This window comes from Pomacea canaliculata, linkage group LG8, assembly GCF_003073045.1.
Source record: "Pomacea canaliculata isolate SZHN2017 linkage group LG8, ASM307304v1, whole genome shotgun sequence".
Taxonomy (NCBI): Eukaryota; Metazoa; Mollusca; class Gastropoda; order Architaenioglossa; family Ampullariidae; genus Pomacea; species Pomacea canaliculata.
Window position 1 is genome coordinate 22317491 of NC_037597.1, and position 18087 is coordinate 22335577.

General features: G+C 40.0%; 2 protein-coding genes across 3 annotated transcripts in view; one reads left to right on the forward strand and one right to left on the reverse strand.

Moving 5' to 3' along the window:
* The first annotated feature begins 1178 nt into the window (after positions 1-1178).
* Positions 1179-9872, forward strand: LOC112569978 (protein STPG4-like). Its single transcript, XM_025248109.1, has 8 exons — positions 1179-1782; positions 6168-6242; positions 6340-6509; positions 6987-7077; positions 7440-7513; positions 7724-7778; positions 8109-8216; positions 8468-9872. The coding sequence occupies exons 1-8, from the start codon at positions 1645-1647 to the stop codon at positions 8579-8581; spliced, it is 825 nt and encodes a 274-aa protein (XP_025103894.1). The 5' UTR covers positions 1179-1644; the 3' UTR covers positions 8582-9872.
* Positions 9873-10151: 279 nt separating this feature from the next.
* The window catches only part of LOC112569977 (metastasis-associated protein MTA1-like), a 31201-nt gene continuing 23265 nt past the window's right edge, over positions 10152-18087 (reverse strand). For both annotated transcript variants that reach the window (XM_025248107.1, XM_025248108.1), the window contains 4 exons: positions 17269-17370; positions 16753-16823; positions 15701-15834; positions 10152-15221 (listed from right to left, as the gene is read on the reverse strand). In XM_025248107.1, the coding sequence (XP_025103892.1) occupies positions 15056-15221; positions 15701-15834; positions 16753-16823; positions 17269-17370 (473 nt within the window). In that variant the 3' untranslated portion in view covers positions 10152-15055. The remainder of the gene's footprint in view (positions 15222-15700; positions 15835-16752; positions 16824-17268; positions 17371-18087) is intronic.

An 18087-nucleotide genomic window follows, 5' to 3' on the forward strand; every position in this document is an offset into this window, starting at 1 on the left:
TTATTACAACTTTTTGTTTCCATGTAAATTATGGTTCAAATCTTTAAAAGAAGAAAAGTTATTCATGGGGGAAACTGTCCCTACATGAGTTGTAAGGTCGTGATCAATGAGCTAGATTCTGTGCGAGAAATGACCGCTGCAAGAGTTGTCTAGTAAATCGTGACTAATTTATTACTATTATTATCATCATGGGAGAAGTGGCTGTGCGGGCGTTGCCTGGTTACATAATGCGCCCCAGTCGAAAACCTGCCTGATGACTAGCACGGCGGAGCAAAACAAGTACAGTGGAACCTCGGTTAACGAACTTAATCCGTTCTGGAAAGTTGTTCGTTATCCGAAATGTTCGTTATCCGAAACAATTTTTTCCATAAGAAATAAAGGAAATCGATTTAATTGGTTCCCAGCCCCTGTTGACTCGCTAATATTTGAAAGTTAAAGGCTATGTAGGTATTTGTTTAATAAGAACAGTTATGAAACAAAATAAATGAAGTTAAATAAACATAGAAACATTAACGAAAGCATTTAAATATCAGAAAACTTGCCGTTTTAACGGCGTGGGTGGATGGAGGTGTGGGGAGGAAGGGTTAGAATTACTGCTTGGATTCCCCCTCCATGAGCACACGTGACAGTATAAAATCGGGGGTGACTTCGCTTTTCTGTAGTTGAAGTTGAAGGTAAAAACTTGTCCAGTGTCTGTTCCTTCTGCCTTTTTTGTAAAACTCTTCGGTAACACATCACATATCCGACAGACACATGCCACCTTCATACTTTGAAATCATTTCCTTTTTCAATTCAACTGTTGGCCGCTTCCTTGTCATTACCTCACTACTATTAATTGCTCTTAATCTTCTTTGGAGCCATGATTGAAGATTATCTTATTAAAATAAAGCACAACAATCACTAAATAAGAAGGATGCGCATAGATAAGGAACGACCGATCGTAGCTGTGTCTCGAGCGCGAATGATGACATGCTGGTCGGTCACGTGTGGTTCACGTGGCTGTTCGTTATCAGAAATTTTGTTCGCTATCCGAGACAAATTTTTAACGAAATTTTTGTTCGTTATCCGAAATTTTGTTCGCTATCCGAGACAAATTTTTAACGAAATTTTTGTTCGTTAACCGAAAAATTCGCTATCCGAGGCGTTCGCTAACCGAGGTTCCACTGTACATGTGTACATACATGCACGAAGCTGATTACTGGCCGGCATGGCGATGAAAGCCTGTAGGATAAACAGCCTCCGCCACACGCACAAGGTAGCCATCGTGAGACTTGGTCTGATTATTTATTCTGCACTCCACCAAAGAGAAAACGTGTGAGCCTCATTATAGCAATCTTGCATTTTGTCATTGATTCGCAAATCGCTCCAGCGCCAGCTCGACGCAGACAAGAACGGAAGTCACGTGACGTGGGCCATGGTAACCTAGGACGCTTTGAGAGCCTCCCGCGAGCGCTCGTGAGGTTTTGGTGACGGCAAGTAGACATTTAAATAGAAACACATCGTTATCGAATGGCCTGACAGACTGTGCGAGCTGGAAAAGACGCAAAATACGCTATTGCATAGCTATAACGGCAGTTGAACACTGAACTGAAAGGTTTGAGAAATATGCGAAAGATGAAAACAGTTGGAGGTCAGCAGTGAGCAATGACGACTGTAACCTTTGAATCGGACACCGTTAGGCCTCCACGTCCGTCGTGGGCCGGACAGAAATCACGAGGAGATAACAATGTGCGTCCCATGACTGACTCCCGTCCCTTCACCGGCTTCAAACATCCGTGGGAGGTGAGTGCTGCGCTGTTGATGTGTTTGTGGCCTATGTAGTGGGGTGGCCGAGTGCTCTGAAAATACAGAATCAGTGCACCGACTGTGAGTGGGTTACAAAGAAATCCTCCAAGCAGGCAAAACAGTAATGGGTGGAAGTAGGTTTGCTTGTGCTTTAAATGTGTGTGTGTGTGTGTGTTTTTTGCATGCACGTGCGTTTGTGCATGTTGGGAATGGGTTCGTTCGTTTTGCGTGCATGATGGTTTATGTACAAAGACAAATTTATCTTTCAAAGACAAGGTACGTATATCTGATAATTCCAAATAGGATTTATATGACTTACTTTCTTACAGTGAGATGTAGGTAGAAGAGGAAGGGGGATATTTTTTTTACTTACAGCTGCATTGTCAAACCCCGTGTTTGTTTGTTTGTTTTGTGGGGCATGCGTAAACATACCCTGTGAGATATGTTTTCTTTCTCATTTCTTTTGGATACTTTGCAAAGCCCACTTCTTGCGCACCAAGTCTACATATGGCAAGTGGGGTGGGGGGGTTAATCGATCACAATCGAAAATATTAAACGGTCGTAGCCAGTAACCTCTTAAGAGTTCTAGTTCCTGGACTGTTGTTGGCGGTTATGTCGCGAGCCTGCCACTAGTGCTCGCCCCTAAAACTCATATCGCGGATCTACATGTGGCTCTTCAGCGCTGCCATTCAACTGACCCGTCACGAGGCGCACGAGACTTCTGACATCAAGAGTTCCCGAGCTTGGCAGCAGTTTCTGTCACTCTTTTGCTTTTCTATGATGATGATAACTGGACAGCATTTAATTTCGACTCTTTTGTACCGTTAAGGAGAATACACACACACGATAATGAGCAGCACTTTATTTCTAATCTTCCATTATGGGGAAAAAAGCATATACACTGAATACCAAAGGGATTAAGTGGGCCAGCAGTTCGCAAAAGCAAAGTCTTTAGGGCAAACGTACCTTTCGCTGCTCGTGCTTTCACGTGCGAGTCATGTTGAATCATTAGCCAGACTGGCGCTCGTGCAGACAAAACAGGCGCGTGCTCGTGGAGTATCGGGGTTGTTCGCACGTGTGTGGATGCTGCTGCGCCTGTCACGTGCACCATGTGCACCCTCGTTTGGGGAAACAAAAGAAAGTGCGTGTACCTCAATCCGTGTGAAGGCGTTTTGTTCCCTGGTCTTTTCGTGCATTGGATGCTCTGCGTGGGAAGGGGAGACTAAGAGTTTTATCAAACGCGGGACAGGAAGGGGGAAGAGGAATTAAAGTAGTTAGAACAACGCTACACAGGATTGTTCTGTGGTGGATATTCACACTATAGGCACACGCACATATGCACAAACGCACTTGTGCACAGACATACGAGAGAAGCACACACACAAGAAGAGAGAGAGAGCGGGGGAAGAACAGTCTTTCCCTATTCATGAAAACTATGATAACATTCCCTGTGGCCGAGGAGTGAAAGTTAAATCAGACGAGACGCAAGACAATGCTTTTGTGTTGTCTGGATCACACTGAGTTAGTGAGTTGTACTCCTCCCCCCCCCCCCCCAAAAAAAAAAATCAAAACAAAGAAGATCAGCAACCGATTCTGAGCTGCATATTTTGTGATGGGACTCCCTTTAGCAACACCAATACTTCGGTAATAGGACAAAGCATTATCAATACTTTTGCAAAGGCACTAAATTTGAGTAATACTTTTGCCATAGCAACATTAGTTCTTACATTTAATGGAACACAACATCTTATAGTTTTGTGAATGAGCTGTGAAAGCACTCATGTTACAATAACATGATAATTAGTATTTACTAAAAAGAGTATGTTTTTGATTATTGTCAAATAACATCGTTGGGGTTTTTTTTTTGTTTTTTTTTTTTTTTTTTTTTTTGAGAGGATACAAACATTTAAATTCAGCACATTTCTAATGAGAATCCAGTAGATTTATTATTTCTGTGAGGACATCTTGTCTTCCTAGACATCGGTTGAAAAGAACAGCTGTAGGATGAGCGATGGAAAGTTTTGTCAAGTGACAACAGTACTTTTAAAAAAACATTACAACACTTGGACATGTTACCTGACGTCTGTGATGCGATTCTTATCCGTCTGTCCTCCCTGAGGAAGTGTCTGGCATGAAACAAGTGTTAAGTCAGCACATCTGTTTGTCTCGCAGCATCCCTACATTGATTGAAGCATTTTCTTAGCAACAAGACATCGGAGCAGCAGCAGCAGCACATCAAAGTAAAGTGTCTAAGAGTTAGGCATTAGTCTAGCAGCGACTTTCTGGCACGACTGCTGTTTGTAGAGTGCTTGCAGATGGAGCATCAATTTAAAACAAAAATCCCCGGAGGAAGCAAACGAGTTTTGTCGGGAAAATTATGATCCATGTTTCCTGTTTGTGTTTTGTTTTGGGTTTTTTACCTTAAGATTTTTGCTCAGGGTTATATATGTTAACTTTATTTCACTTTTGCTGCTGAAAGGCTGTGTGAAGGATCGAGGTGCCTGCGTGTAATCGTAATACTGAAAAGTATGTCAGTCACACGACAGGTTAGTTAATTGCCCATCACGGTGGTGATCTTATCGTCCTCGGCGCAGACTTCAAAGGCCGATCTGCTTTTGTCATGCCACAGATGCTTATAAAGTGCCTGTAAGTGTCCCATCAAAGACACACATTCCAGTACCTGCACTTCCTCCACTCACCACACAAACACATTGATGTTTATTACTCTCAGACGACTTATCACAATTATTTTGCTAGTATGTCTGCAGTGCTATTGGCCGTTACCTCTCTCGCTGAAGCACTCAAAACAGAAACAAAAACTCGTCAGAAAGCGAAAGGCACTTTGCAGGTAAACCTGAAGCAGTTTTAATAGCTGTAAAACCGTGCCACTATTAACACCCGACAGACCTTACACGAGGCTGCGAGGGCTGACAAGAATATTGCACCTGACGTTCATGCAGGGATGAGGAGTGAATAAAGAGTTTCCATGAGTAGCTGTCACTTCGCATGAAAACGGACAAGATGGCGCAGCTGAAGCCCTATCGTGTTTTAGGTTTAGTCTCGGGGTGCCCCGATGAACACACGCCGCTCAAGAGCTGCTATCAATCTCATTCTCTTGCTGCCCCTCCGCTCAGTCACAAATACCAAGAGTTCCTAAGTCACGTGTCTAGTGCCCGACGTCTCGTGTCTCGTTCAGTTCACGAGACTTCACGAGAGTTAGACGAGAGTTAGCGTTCCTATGTTACACTCGCGCTCTCAGTGACGCCAGTTTGAAGTTTTTAAGTCTCTTAGAACTCCTGACAAGTCTACAGGCCGGATTTTGAAAGATCGGAGACCTTGGGTTCCCATCTCGCCTCGCGCTCGCTTGTTTTTGTGTTGTTGTTGTTGTTGTTGTTGTTGTTGTTGTTGTTGTTGTTGTCGTCGTCGTCGTCGTCGTCGTCGTCGTTGTTGTTGTTGTTTCCTCGGAATGTGGTACGTCTTTGCAGGGTTTGCTGCTTTTCCGTAGTATGCATCATCATTAAATGTTTGTCTAAAGTCTAAATTCCTATCCACTAACACCCACTCCATCAACCTCGTAACAAAAATGCTCTTATATGTCAGAAGCCTTTCTTTAACAATGAGAAAATGTTAGATCCAGCCTTCTGAAAACAGCATATTGTCCAACGAAATACGAACAGTATTATTTCAACAATATCTTCTCCGGCATTTTGTACTTTTCCACCACCACCACTACCACCACCTACGCATTTATCAGAAAGTACGAGAACGAGGTGACGTGCTGTGAGCAAAATCTCACGTGTTTACTTACCCACTGCTTCACCCTTAGCACAGAAGGGGTTAAACGTGAGACCTGCCTATCAGCCAATGGTCTGAATAAGCTGGATGTTACACAAAATGTTAAACAATTTACTGCACCTTAAGTGCGTCTGTGTAAATCTTTGCCACCTGGTACACAGGCTTGTGGTAATCCTTTCCAGAAATCCTGCCAGACGTTCTTAAATTCGTCGGTTTTCGAGCTGTAGATTTTTTCCGAATTACCTTACCACAATTAATACAGTGTTGTTACACGTGTAGTTATCATATAAACTCTTGCTAACTAACTGTGCAGCGTGTGAACATCTTTGAAACTCAGACACTGAGAGCATTTTATTTTATGTTCTTTTTGTGAAGTCATCAGGGGCGTTGCAGACGTGGACAAGACTTTTATCTGACTTATAACAAACATTTCGTAATAAAGATATTTTTGTTGCCATACATTTCATTGCTAACTCCCCCACGCCCGAAAAAAAAAATCTCGTCCCATATGATCTTGTCTTCTCTAGCGTAATCGTGTTTACTCTGCTTGTATTTGTATACTCAATATATTTGTTTGTGTCTTGAAGAACCGGAAGGCTTTAAGTGAAGACTACGAGCTTCCCATTTCGGGGCGAGAGGGATGGTGGCGCTCATACATACGGGTGAGTGTGAGTGAGTGGGTGAGTGAGTGGTTGGTTGCTTGAGAGGGTGGATGAGTGAGTGAGCAGATGTCATTTAACGAACACTCACGTGTCACAGGAGACGCCGAGGCCCGGCAGCTACGACTCCTCGACTTTCGTGGACGATATCAGTCAGCGACCCAACACCTACCGCTTCAAATCTGATGGCAGGAAGATCGACCCTCAGCCTCACAACAAGGGCAGCTTACTTTTACCAGGAGCCTACGACTTTCAGAGCTTCCTAGACATGTAAGGATGAATCCTGCTCACCATTTGTTTTGAAGTTAAGTAGACTGATCATGATCATATTGAGCATTTTAAGAGTATTGAGCATATGGGGCACGTTGTTCATTCCTCGCTTTTATTATTTCTTGTAAGTCCTATTTGTTTTATTACTTTCAGTTTTGAAATAGCATTTCTCGCTCTTTTTTCTTTGCACTCGCTAATATCACCGCGATGTTTTTTTCCCCCGTAGTCATGATAAATACATGAAAATAACCCGACTTTATTATATTTTTTTTTAGCTTTCTAGACAAATATGAGCCAAAATCTCTTTGCGCTTACTTTGGGTCAAAGCCAGTTTTAATTTTGGTGCTCACTTTTGGCCCGAAGTCACTCGCCTGTGTTTGCCAAGGAAGCCTATTTACTTGCATACTATGTGCTTTAAACAAATATTATTAACACAGACTATGCAGGAGAACACCACATGTGCCATGTAATTTGCAGCCTGGACAAGAAGCCGATCCCAGCCACCTACAACTTCAGAACACCTGCTCGAGACTCCTTCGATGTTCTCAACTTTGGCAAGAAGGACAAGGTTCGACCACGGACCAGTCTTATTTACACGTCTTATAATTATTGTTTTCTTTTTTCTTAATTGTTTTTGGTGTGGGGGGACGAGGAAATGACAGTCATCTACCTTGGCAAAGAGAAAAATAACTTTAACTGCTGTTGTTGTTGTTGTGGCTTTTTGTTTGGTTTGTTGGTTGTTTTTGTTTTGTTTGTTGTTGTTGTTTTTTATTGGTGTGTCTGAAAAAGGTCAAGAAGTAATTTCAAATCATAGATGAGATTTCTAGTTTATGAAGGGACCCGTGTTTCTTTTTTTTTTTTTTTTTTTGTTTGTTTGTTTGTTTGTTTTTTTTTTACCAACTATCTAAAGGAAAACACTTTTTTCCCCAGGAAATTAACGTGAGTCCCACGGCGTACCAAATGGACAAATATCTGTCATTGTCTGCAGATAAAATGCCTTCTAAGTAAGTCTTACCTTCTTTTTCTAGTCTTCCGTCTGCCCATCATTTAAAAATAATTTCTGGTCATTTCTCGTGTTCTGTACAAACGTATGTGATATTGTTGAGCTGTACGCTGTCTTTATTCTCTCTCTGTTTCTCCTTACCGCTAACGAGGTTCCGAAGCTAAAAAACATTCCAGCTTTCACCACTCATTCCGCCTTTCTTTCTGTGCAGACATCCTGCCTTCAAGTCTCAAGTCAAGCGTTTCCCTACACTGTACTTCAAGCCGGTAGGTAACTGCTACGTCATAGTTACGGGCTCGACCAGATCGACGTCACTTGAAACTAATTTACCTCACTATATGTTGACGTCACTTAAAAAACTAATTTACCTCACTACATGTTGACGTCATTTGAAACCCTCACTACTTTCTGAAGCAGACGTATCGGAGTTGCCCCCAGGTGCAAAGACAAGGAATTACCGAGTGGAAAGATCTTCGTGAAAATCTTCAAAGGGCGATAAATAAATATTTTAAATTAAGTCTTTGTTTACGCATGCGTCACCGCTGCCAAAATGACATTGTGAATAGCTTCGTGCCTACTTGCTTTATTGTTTATAGAAGGAAGGACCAGGTCCTGGTCTCTACGACTCACAACTCCCAGTTTTCCAGCATCCTGTATCATCATCTTTCAAGTCCAGAACTCCTCGCTTCTCAACTTCCTACACGGTACGAGGGAACATTTTTTTTAAAGAACTTTTTACAGGTAAGCTGTAAACTCCTTGAACACCTGCGATCTGCAGGTAATCAGCGTCACGTACATTCTAGCTTTGTTACACTGGTATTAGTTTCGTTAAATATGTACAGAGTACTCTGTATTTTGTACACGTAATCATTTACATTACAAGACAATGGTTTGCGCTGTCTCGCCAAGCACGTGACAAACATGCAAACTGTTTTTTTTCCGTGTGTACATGCAGAAGGTTCCTGGACCCGGGACGTACGAGAAGATCTTCCAGTTCCCGATTCCGCCCACCGTGGCCAAGATGGGCCGACAGTACGGGCTTTTCTTTACAAGTGCGTTCCAGTCCTGAATCTCACCAACTTCCATGTCTGTCGGGCGCGAGTCTCGCTCTAAAGGTTGTCCTCAGACATGGAAGACGTCTGGCTTGCCAACAACTATGAGTGATCTTTCTACTTGTGATCTTCACACGGGATTTTTAAAAACTTTTGTGCGTTTCCAACTTGATTGACGTTTTCGACAGACACGATAAGCGACAATTATCTTCGCACACCTGACAATTCATGATCATGTCAATGATTTACCTTCTTCCACCATCTACGATGACGTTCAAATGTGAATTCTGCTCACACCTTTGTCACCACCCTGCAGTATTAATGTGACTAGGAATGTTTGTTGTATTAGCTAGTAACATTTTGTATATTTAGCTTAATATATAGCAGTATTTTGTTGCTTTTGGTCTTGCCGTCGTTTCCTTTGAGTCTCCCATTCTGTCGTGTCATTTACCTATTTCTAATTTACAATGCACACACTGACACAGAATATTGCATTTCTCACGAGGTTACACTCCGCTTCCCTCTTTAGTCCTAAGCGATCACATTGTTTAGGGAAATGGCGATGCTAAACCGGTTGCTTACTGGTTCTGCTTGTGTGGTGGAGTTGCTAGCTTTCCAGCCTCTAAACTATTCCGGCCAACACAAACAACGAAACAACGGGAAAACAAGTGCAGTTCGTCGTCTTAAAAAGCTTCCAGTAAAGTAACGTATCTACCACACCAACATCGTCGCCAAGTCTAGAGCACAACTTCTGCTAGAATATGCAACACATTGCAGGACAATAGCTATCCAGATATTTCTGCAGCAAAAGGAAGATGAGCTTCTGGCTGTTTGTTGCCTGCTCCAACAGTTGGAGATGGCCGGTATCTGCAGCAGCTGATGGACCAGTAACTTTGCAACTCGTCCTTCTATGACCAGGACACCGACAGAAATGCGACATTTTATGTCAAATGCAGGCACAGAATCAAAAATGTCACAATCTTCTGGATAAATTCTCTTCTTATATAAACGTTTAATCTGCAGTATTTTTCTGCTTTCGTTTTCACATGCGAAAATATACATCCTGACGTCTTTACAAACGAAAATATCAGTACATCATAACATTCAACTTCGCCATCAGTTTTGCGGCTAGATGTGAGGATTCGTATTCAACCAATGCTGAGATCACACTTTCGTTTGATGTGTTTCTTTGTTAAATATACAAACGCCGATGCAGTATTAAACGTTAAGTGTAGAAACTGCCTTTCAAATATTGAAAAGTGGAAACGTTTGCTCGTATAACGACAATAAAATATCAGAGCCAGAGAATTTGCGATGTTTTCACTGTGTGACTCTTTTGCGCACGCGCACACACACACACACGTAAGAGATCCAGGGTCGCACGCGCGCACACACACGTAAGAGATCCAGGGTCGCACACACACACACACACGAGACAGGGTCGCACACACAACCATCATCGGAGACAAGTCATACGAACTGAACCTCCCTTAACACATGCAGGCCCCGAGAACATCAACCAGTTGCTTTAAAAACTCCCGCCGTCCCACAATCCCCACGCTGCAAGATGATCACCAGCTCATAAAAAAATGATGCAAGTCTTTATTTAGGAAATGAACTTTGCCAAATAAATTAGATGATCCATTCAACCTGATGGTCACGAGTTAATTATGATGGCAATCCTGGAAACAAGACATGATACAAGCGCTCCAAACATTCAACTTTGTGCATGCACGCGCGGCCGTGCATGAAACGTTCATGCATCAGTGAAAAAAATGTGAAGTTCTGAAATAGTACAAAAAGATCGTTCAATATGTACACATTCTGAAAGGAGGGAAAATTGTTTCAATGTATGAACAGCAACAGGTCTTTTTTAGTGTGTTCACAAAAATGTATGATATGGAAAAAAAACGTAACATGAAGGTCTATATACAAAATCAATCCTGTATAATCAAGAAGGAAACACTGCTATGGTCATTATACTTGCAGCAGCCATGGAGTTTCAATCCAGTACACTCAAATACGAAATTAACAAAGTTGGAAAGAAAAGTGTTTTAAATCAAACGAATCTGCAGGAAGATGACAGCAGGGTGGAGTGATGAGAAGGGGGATCAAGGCACAGGTGCCTGCAGTCTTGTATCTGCTTCTCGCTCACGTTGCGTAGACCGGTTGTGTAACCTACACTCCCCATACGGCACCGTTCTTTCACAGACGAACAGCGTGTAGTGACTACATCCTGAAGCATGGCAATTATCATGATGCACATAGCTCTAAAGATGCTCAGTTTAGCTGTGGCTTCCAGCAAGTAGAAAATGAGACGAAAGACAACGCACATTCTTACGTTGCTGTTGATTGGTCAGGCATGAGTGATGATGCAGGGCTTTCTGCTCAGAAATAAAGTGTGCACACATCCAAGCATTGCAACTAGTACTAATATAGGGTCACACTCTCTATCCCCTCAACATATTAATACATTAACAACATTTTAAGGAGGTACAAAGGGTGGCAGTGATGACAAAGTCCCATGTGTATCTATAAGTTATCTGTAGGCTACATGTAAAAAGCATGTTATGCACCTGCACACTATCTTCTTTAAAGATCATTTCCAATTAAACAGGCAAGGTAGAAATTCAACACCTGTATACTCTTTTTTGATCATCTCCAACTAAACAGGCAGGGTGGGAATTTAATAAAATTTCATGAATTTAGAAACTTGTCAGCCGGGCAGATTCAGTACTGCAATATTGCCAAAAAATGAGCCAATCCTAAATGGTCTGCTTTGTCCGAGTGACACGAAGACTCACAAAAAAAAAAAAATTTGCCACATCATTAATCATCCACCATTTTCTATCTGAACTTGTGAACCACAAGTGAAAACTAGTTCATTTTGCGAAGTGAGCATGCCAGTAAAACTGCAACCCTGTTCAACACTTTTAAGCCATGGTGCTCTATGCACTTTATGCTAATGATTCTTTTTTTTGTGTGGGGGGGGGGGGGGAGAAGAGAGACCTATGGTGTTGAGATGGACAAAGAGAGACACCAGCTGGAACTTGACAAAAAGCGTATTATGCAGCCAAGTCTGGCATGGTCATTTAAGTAGTATGCTTATCAAGGCTTTCACCTGACAGACTATGAAGGTATGCCCCAAGATTTTGCCTTTTCAGGTAATTACATCAAGACATTAAACTAAGTGATCTAATTGTCTTCATTTTAGAAGCTGAGTACATCTTTGGCATGTTTACATATAAGCCTCACTGTGGTATAGGTACCTTGTAGGTACCCTAACCCTGCTCATGCTAGCAAGCATGATCAAATGTGATCACACTACGGCTTCAAAGCTTAATTTATTTTCACATCTCATTTCTCACTTCCTATATCTCCCACGCATGCCCAATTTGACACCCTCTGGAAAGAATTGTCCATCAAAAATATATATTCTTTAACATCTACATTTTTTTAAACTTACAAAATCCCAAAAGGCAGAACAGCAAAGAAAGCTGCCTTCAAAAAAATATATATTGTGACTGCTGTAAACATGGCAATATTGCAAGCAACCCAACGCGTTGTGCTGTCAGTAACACCTCTTAACATGGCAATGGCTTGAATAAATGCCTGCTGTTACCCGGTGAACAAACAAGAGTGGGGTGGGGCCAAGTTGACGACAGGGGTCACATGTCAAGGGAGGTAACCGATGGCTCTCACAATGACCGTTTTCTGGGACTCACTAGAGAACATTTAAAAATTAAATATAAAATAACTTCACATACTAAATTTCAAGGCCTGATTTCAAAAAAATGCTAATTAATATACAACAGAAAACTATCCTGATCGGTTTAATGTAAAACTGAAGTGAAACATACAGCATCGTGCATATTTACCACATGCAGGAAAATTTAAGCTGTCAGCTCTGCTCCTAAAGCCTTCTGCCCATTTCACTGTTGTGGTGGTCTCCAAAACAGAAAATATGATTGGTTACCTGATGATCTTAAAGCTCCACAATTACGATGTTTCTCACATCTCTATTAGCCTTTCAACAGAATACAATTTCCTCTACAATTGTTTCTGACACATGGTTGTTGCCGAGACGCAAGTATTCACAGCTTCTAAAGAACCGTTCCATAACAATTCTGTTATTAGATTTGTCTACTATTACTTCACACCTTCTTCAGTGGATTATCAAGAATAAGATATTGCTAACAGTCACACTTAAAACTTTTGCCAATTAAAAAAAATATTAAATAAAAACAATTTAAACAATGCTTAATTGACCACTGAAAACTTTTATTCTGAAAAAAAAAAAGGAAATGAAAATTCCTGAAGAGTATCATTTAGCAGAGAATCTAACAGGCAAGTAGTCACCACGCTGTTCACATCTCCTTTCTCACAAGACACACTAATTTTCACAAGCATACAGTATGCTGCCACCCTTAATAATCCTCTTTCTCTTGCGTGCACGCATCCCATCAAACATACAACAGCCTCTGCTTTTTTCCACCAGTTTACAAAAAACTGTATTAATCGTATTATTGCGTGTCTCTTTAACTCTGCTATTCTGAAAAAAAAAGGATTTTTTCTGGAAGTCATCCACAAAAAAATAAAATAAAAATAAAATAAAATCCACATCATGTCATCGAGACTGAATCTCACTTGATGGGTTTTGGTGAGAACAAAATAATTCATGGTGTAACAGGCACTACTGATCATATGTCAATCTGGGGGGCGGGAGTACTGTGCAAGGAGTAAAGAGCAAGAGACACATCACCTTCATCCCAAACACACATAACTCATCACCAATGAGTTTGCTGTTCAAGTACTATGCAAAATATCTTCAAATTTTCAAAGTCTGCAAAACATTTTGTATTTAATAGATAAGACAGCTGCCATACACACAAAATAGTATCTGCCGGGACAGATGAGAAAATCTGCAATCATGCTGCACTGTCTGTCAGGTAGCAAAGAATTCGTGTTGCAACAATAACCTCAGAAATGCCCAATCACACTGGTGTTTCAACATTACCCTCTGTCTAGAAATCCTCTTGAACTAACAAGGAAATCAAGTGAACGGAGCTTAACTAAAACCAAATAATGTTTTTCAAAATCTTATCTACAGATAAATTTGATTTTGATTATATAAAAGCCAAATGATCTCTCAAGCACAATAGGAGACAATAAAGAGAGGCAGCAGAGAAAATGTGCACAGGTATTGTATTAGTGTCTGAGCGCACCTGTGTCTTACAAAACGAACCTATCAGCAACTGCATGTAAACATTACTGAAATAAGCTACCATATGAAATACAAAAGGTGGAAAATGTCCACGCCAGACTTTTTCTCCCTATTTTCCTCTGTTTAATCACAATTTTAAATTCGTTGCCTGCAGTTCCAGAATTATCTTTAACTCAAAGTCTTGCCTTTATGACTATCACCAGCTGATAATTTCTGTGTAGAACTTGGCACAAACAGGAAACTCTGAACGGACTTTATAGTTCTAAAAGGGAGAAAAGAATGCTTGCATTTAAATCTTTCATAAATAAAGCTTCATTAAACTTATTTCCTATCACAACATTTCTTTTACTGTTAGCTCACTACATCCAATATAAGTGCCTGCATTTTCCTCTGATCTTTTTACAGCTCAAACTTTAGCCAATATGGCCCCTTTCACTGGCACTGTTCATTTCCTACACTGTCAATTCTCTACTGATTACTAATAAAGAGAAACACTGAGAAACTTTTAAGTGTGACGAGGATAAGTATAGCAAGGAAAATCCGAAAAATGCAACAATAAGGTCAGAGTCTCGAACACATGACTAAATTCACTTGAAAACTGAAATCTTGAACAGTGCTGCCCCTCCTGTTCAATCTATGCAAAGCAATGTCTATAAATCAGCCAGCGCTGGAATTCTGGAAGTGTTTAAGAACAAAAACAATTTACTTCGACTTCTCTTGCAGCAAAGCAATTATCCAGTAGCCAAGTGGGATGATATAAACTCTCCCATTACTTGCTTTAGTAATCATAGAAGGGCATAGCATGTCATGCTTGTGCTCATTTTCATGACATCTACAGTAACAGTACTCCTCCTAAGTTTCTTCCTGGGATATCTGAATTATACATAAAGCCTTCAAGTGCAATGTATACCAGTCATCTTTGTAACATAAACGCAACTTCACAGCTCTTTGAGATAGTAAATATCGAATTAACAAATTGCTGGTGTTGTATCTCAAAATTTACAACCGTGCATCTTAGCCTGATCACCTCATATGTTTTATGCATGATACTTCATATTTCTGGAAACACCTCAAGTTTAAAAAAAGCTCCTTCTCCATGTTATTTAACATGCCAGTGATATCATCAAAACTTTGTTGGCTGTAACACTTGCAGCTGTCTTCGCAATGATATATCCCTTTGTCCCTTACATTTCTGCCACATTGCTGAAAGGTTTCACCATTTAGACCAGTTTAACAGCACAACAAATTCAAAACACTGTAGCCTTGCTCAGTCTAGAACCACCACCTCTTGTGGCTGAGCAGGGGCAGGGGAGCGGTCTCGTGGCACAGACGGAATGGCACTGAGAGACAGCATGGACTTAACATTTAGGATCCGCCAGGGGTTGCGTGCTGCCCTCTTGAAATCAGGTCCCTGCAGCTGCTTTCGCAATTTTCTGGGCAAGAAGAGAACATTTTGTTAATCGAAAGTGCAAGGCTCAATACAGACATCCATTATTTCTATTATTGTCAGGTTGCAATACTAAATAAGTCTTTAAAACTGAATTCTCTTAGCTTCTTTATGTGTCCAAATATCATCCTGTTTTACATGTAGAATTTAAAAAAATCTGTATGACTAGGACAGCAATGAAGACCATTAATATAATACAACATTCTGTAAACACCTTTAACAAGATCAATATGCTATACAAGTCTCAACTTATTACTTGACTAATGGAATCAACTGCCATGTGTGATGGCAAGGAATGCTAAATGTGATGACAAACATGCACTATCCAGGTAGTAAAATTAATATAAATGATGGCGAGTTAATGAGTGATTTAAACACCAATCTACTTGTGTCTTATATGGCAGAGTGTATGCCAAGACATTTTGATGGCTTAAATAACCGAGTATATTAGTTATACAGATATACCTTGTAGCTTCTGTGGCAACGAAGTAAACATCATCAGGCATATCAATCCAGCTAATCATGTGCATCTTCACACCTCTGGTGCCAGGAACTCCCTTACTTCGGCCATTTATGCTACCATGGTTCAGTAATCCACGCTAGTAATTATAACAAAAATAAAACAAACTTTACTGTGATATTGCAATAATAAATTTATAGCAGAAAATGTGGTGATTTCAAATGTTATACAACTCACAGATAAGTCACTGTTTCAGTGATGCTGAAGATGGGTGGAAGAATAGAGGAAAATAATGCAGCGAAAATTACAGTTTTCAAAATTTTATGAACCCTTTCCTAACAGGAAAAGTTTATAAAGCTGGTCAGCAGGACCTGACAAGTTCAAAAAAGTGTTTGCAAAAACAAAAGTGCAAACTTTAAAATTATGGTGATCTTACACTATCATACTTAAAACATTTATGATTTATAAATTCTACCAATTCTTTGCTATAATTTAATTAAACATACAGAACTCATCTATTATTTACAATTTATTAAAACTGCAATTAGATGCATGCATGGTTACAGTCACAAAATTAAATGGAAAATAATTCGGTTTTTCTTTAAAATTATAAAACAGTATCAATGTACTGTTTGAGGTTATAAAAATATTTTAATACCATAAATGTAATTTATACATGTCAGATCACATACATTCATTTTCTGCTGGGAAAGGAGTAGGGAGACAAATTTACAACTTTTTTTTTTAAAGAAAAAATGCTTCTGATGAAAAGGAATATTTTAAACAGTGTCCACAAATATCAGCTTTCCCATATATTGTTTTAAGCAAATTTTTATACCAGTCATATCCACCTCCACCCTTGTTCTAATACACTTTACAGTCCCGTTTCTTGCTCAATCACAGTATGAATAAAAAAAATTCTAACTATAAATAATCAACAAAACTGTAAAGAGTTAATACAACAGAATGATGTACATAATAAATATCAAGCTATCATAAAACATTACTGGATGTCTAATTTTTAAAAATGCTGGGTGGGAAAAATCAAGGACTTTACCTGTACAGGTGCCTTCAGTGAAGCCCCAGCCTGGCGAATAACACCCATGTTGGGACGTTTGGGTGTTGGGCCTATCAGGACAAACAGATCACAATAACTTTTCCTAATGGCAATTGTGAAATAAACTATTTCTCCTTAGCTATAGACAGCACAGCTGTATCATCTGTGTTAATGGAGACAATTAAAATGGATAGCTTTTTGTAGGAAGCGATCCACAACTTTCAAAGCTTTTTATCCCTCTTCACAACTACCTTAAGGAGGGGAACATTGGTGTGTTACACTGAGCCAGCAACTAAGGCTATATCACGGCAAGGCAGCCAGCCCTGTAAACAGATGCCACATGAGACGAGAGCTGAACCCAGGATAGCAAACCTTTAATGTACTGGTGACAGGTGCAAACCATTGCACTACCAGACCACCAGCTACCTTTAGGAATTCCATTGATTTAAAGCTATCTCTGTATTATAAGACCCAGTTCAAGATATCATTTACCCTTGAGATTTAAGCTAGGCTTACCATCCAGTCCATTACTTTGTTCAAAACCACGTTTTTTCATGATGGATGGGTAGCTGCTGGTGACTTTTGTCTGTCCCTGGGTGCTGCGCTCTGACACAGCTCCTGGTGATTTTAAAACAATTTTAGTGAAGCTTGTTACATCTGCTTTCCATGTAAAGACTTCCAGCATGCAAGACAACAATATGAACACCTTCATGGATTCGCCAACACTTTTGCCTTAAATCAAATTTGCATTTGTCTCTTCAAGCTTTGCTGGTTGCTCATTATATCCAATTTGCTTTTAAGTGCCTGGATTCTCTTCTAATTTTCATCTTGTTAATCACTTGTACTTTAAAGAAAACTGTGTAGCTTAAGCACACATGCAAGATCAAAATCTATCCTAGTAGAAACTCCAAAAGCTTGGTTGCAGGCAAAACATCCATTTCAACCTTACTTTTATAACAACAGCTTTTATCCTAAGCATCCATCGGCAGTTGTAAGTTCAAGATTTAAGTGACAGTTATTTTAAATTTTCTCACGTGCTTATCACTTATGATAAGGGGTATTTTTTCAGCATCTTGTCAATTTATAAACATGATACAAATGTTTCTCAGATGTGGAGACAATAACACTTGAAAAATTCTTGTTTGCTAAATATGAAAGTTTGTAATGACAGTATCCTGATGGCATAAATAACATGATTTAAAAAAAAAAATCTGACATGACGTTAGACAAAATTTTCAAAAATGGAAATAGAAGAGCATAGTAAATTCTATGTTCATAACTATAACTGCACAAGTTGTGGCAAGAATAGGAATGGTAAAAGTTATCAATAAACTG

Coding starts and splice junctions, on each gene's coding strand:
- LOC112569978 (XM_025248109.1), top strand. CDS start 1,645: ATGACGACTGTAACCTTTGAATCGGACACCGTTAGGCCTCCACGTCCG. Junction 6,510..6,986: donor TTTCAGAGCTTCCTAGACAT/GTAAGGATGAAT, acceptor TGTAATTTGCAG/CCTGGACAAGAAGCCGATCC. Junction 7,514..7,723: donor GCAGATAAAATGCCTTCTAA/GTAAGTCTTACC, acceptor CTTTCTGTGCAG/ACATCCTGCCTTCAAGTCTC.